Genomic DNA, 1,798 nt, shown 5'->3' on the forward strand with positions numbered 1-1,798 from the left:
GGTCTTCACTATCAGGCCAAATTCCAATCAACCTTCTTCAGCTAACCAAGTTGGTGTCTCTCGATCTTTCTTCTTATGATTCTTTATCTATTGATGAATCTTTTCTTCATCTACTTGCTCAAAATTTGAGGAATCTTAGAGAACTGGATATGAGCTATGTAAACATTTCTTCAGAAATCCCCCATGAGTTTTCAAACCTGCGATCTCTAAGGTTACTAGATCTTACCAACTGCAACCTGTCTGGAGAATTTCCAAGTAGTGTTCTTCTGATACCGAGCTTAGAGTCCATTAGATTAAGCTACAATTCAAATATGAGAGGCAATCTGCCCGTGTTTCGTGAAAATAACTCTTTAGTAGAGCTGACCGTTATGTTCACAGCCTTTTCAGGGAAGATTCCGTTTTCACTTGGGAACCTTTCTCATCTCTCTATTCTCGATCTTTCTAGGAATAATTTTGTTGGTGAAATCCCATCTTCAATTGGCAATCTAGGAATAATTTTGCTCCTCATATGAAGGAAACCCCGGACTTAATGGTCCTTCCCTTAAGGATGTTTGCAGAGATATCAAAACGCCAACAACACCACAATCCGAACTGATGGAGTCAAAAGAAGAAGAAGAAGAAGAATCATTCAGTTGGATGGCAGCAGGTTTAGGCTTTGCACCTGGAGTTGTATTTGGGCTGGTGATGGGATACATAGCAGTTTCATACAAGCATGAGTGGTTCATGAAGAGATTTGGCCGAAACAAGCAACAAAGCATCAGAACTCGTTAAGTCACTCATCGATGCATTCTCCTAGTCTCTTCGTTATCGCATTGTTGTTTAATTATGTTCATTAAAATTTTGTTGTATTTCAAGTTTTAAGCGTGTGCTGAATCAAGTTTTGTATAATATGTTTTGAACTATTATTAAACTAAATTAAGACTTGCAAAAATAAAAGTTAGTGAATAATAGAAATATTACAATTTCATTAGATAATTTGACTTTGGTTTTTTACTACCGTCAATCCGGTTTGTTGAGTGAATGCAATGTTACATTCTTGAATATTTCAATAACAAAACATCAATATTAAAATGCACAAGCCGTTTGATAAACACGTACGTTTACTCAAAGCTCCTATAGATGTACATGGTTGTGTTTGTCTTTGTGTCTGTGATTAGATATAATTATGCACTTAAACTGATTACAGATGGTATGGTGAGCAATGAGCTTCAATTCGAATCCAAATGCAGAAAGGAAGTCGAGTTTATTCTGTGTCAATCATATTCTAAGCAAAATATGATTGGCACAGAATAAGAGTCTGAGAAGCATTAAAACATTACCTATCTGCTCTTGATCTCAATCAACAACCAAAGAAGTGTTTCTGCTTCTAGGATAAAGTGGAAATATAATACGCATAAAAGATCCAGGCTAATTAACACTAAACTGGATCATAAGACGACGTACAAGAAATATTATGGGAACATCTAGGCTCTTTCACATTCTAGTATACTATAAACTTACAAGTAGCTCCCCTTGATATGGCAAAATCGAGGTCGACTGAATACGTATTATCCACGATGAGTCTAGCAGCCACCATGAAATTGCTAAGGCAAGCTAAGTGGAGAGGTGTTTGGTTTTTGTTGTTGCGTGCGGAAGACAGTTCCAGTCCAGTGTTTTGTTGAAGTTTTGCTCTTGTATTACCCCAGAAGCCATTGCTTCGAATACAGAACATGATAGAGAAAAAACAGAGAATGAAAAAGTAGAAAACTTCTCAATTATTCTCGGACAACTTATATAAGAAGATAACATCCACCTTATA

At 36.4% G+C, this 1,798-nt stretch overlaps 1 protein-coding gene across 2 annotated transcripts in view; it reads left to right on the forward strand.

Moving 5' to 3' along the window:
* The window catches only part of LOC104773884 (receptor like protein 30-like), a 1,452-nt gene extending 562 nt beyond the window's left edge, over positions 1–890 (forward strand). Inside the window, exon 2 of one of the 2 annotated variants that reach the window (XM_019242773.1) lies at positions 21–890. In XM_019242773.1, the coding sequence (XP_019098318.1) occupies positions 21–512 (492 nt within the window). In that variant the 3' untranslated portion in view covers positions 513–890. Of the gene's footprint in view, positions 1–15 lie in introns of both variants that reach the window. The other variant, XM_019242772.1, reaches the window with a different exon arrangement.
* Positions 891–1,798: the final 908 nt, after the last annotated feature.

Source organism: Camelina sativa, unplaced genomic scaffold (genome assembly GCF_000633955.1).
Source record: "Camelina sativa cultivar DH55 unplaced genomic scaffold, Cs unpScaffold00717, whole genome shotgun sequence".
Lineage (NCBI taxonomy): Eukaryota > Viridiplantae > Streptophyta > Magnoliopsida > Brassicales > Brassicaceae > Camelina > Camelina sativa.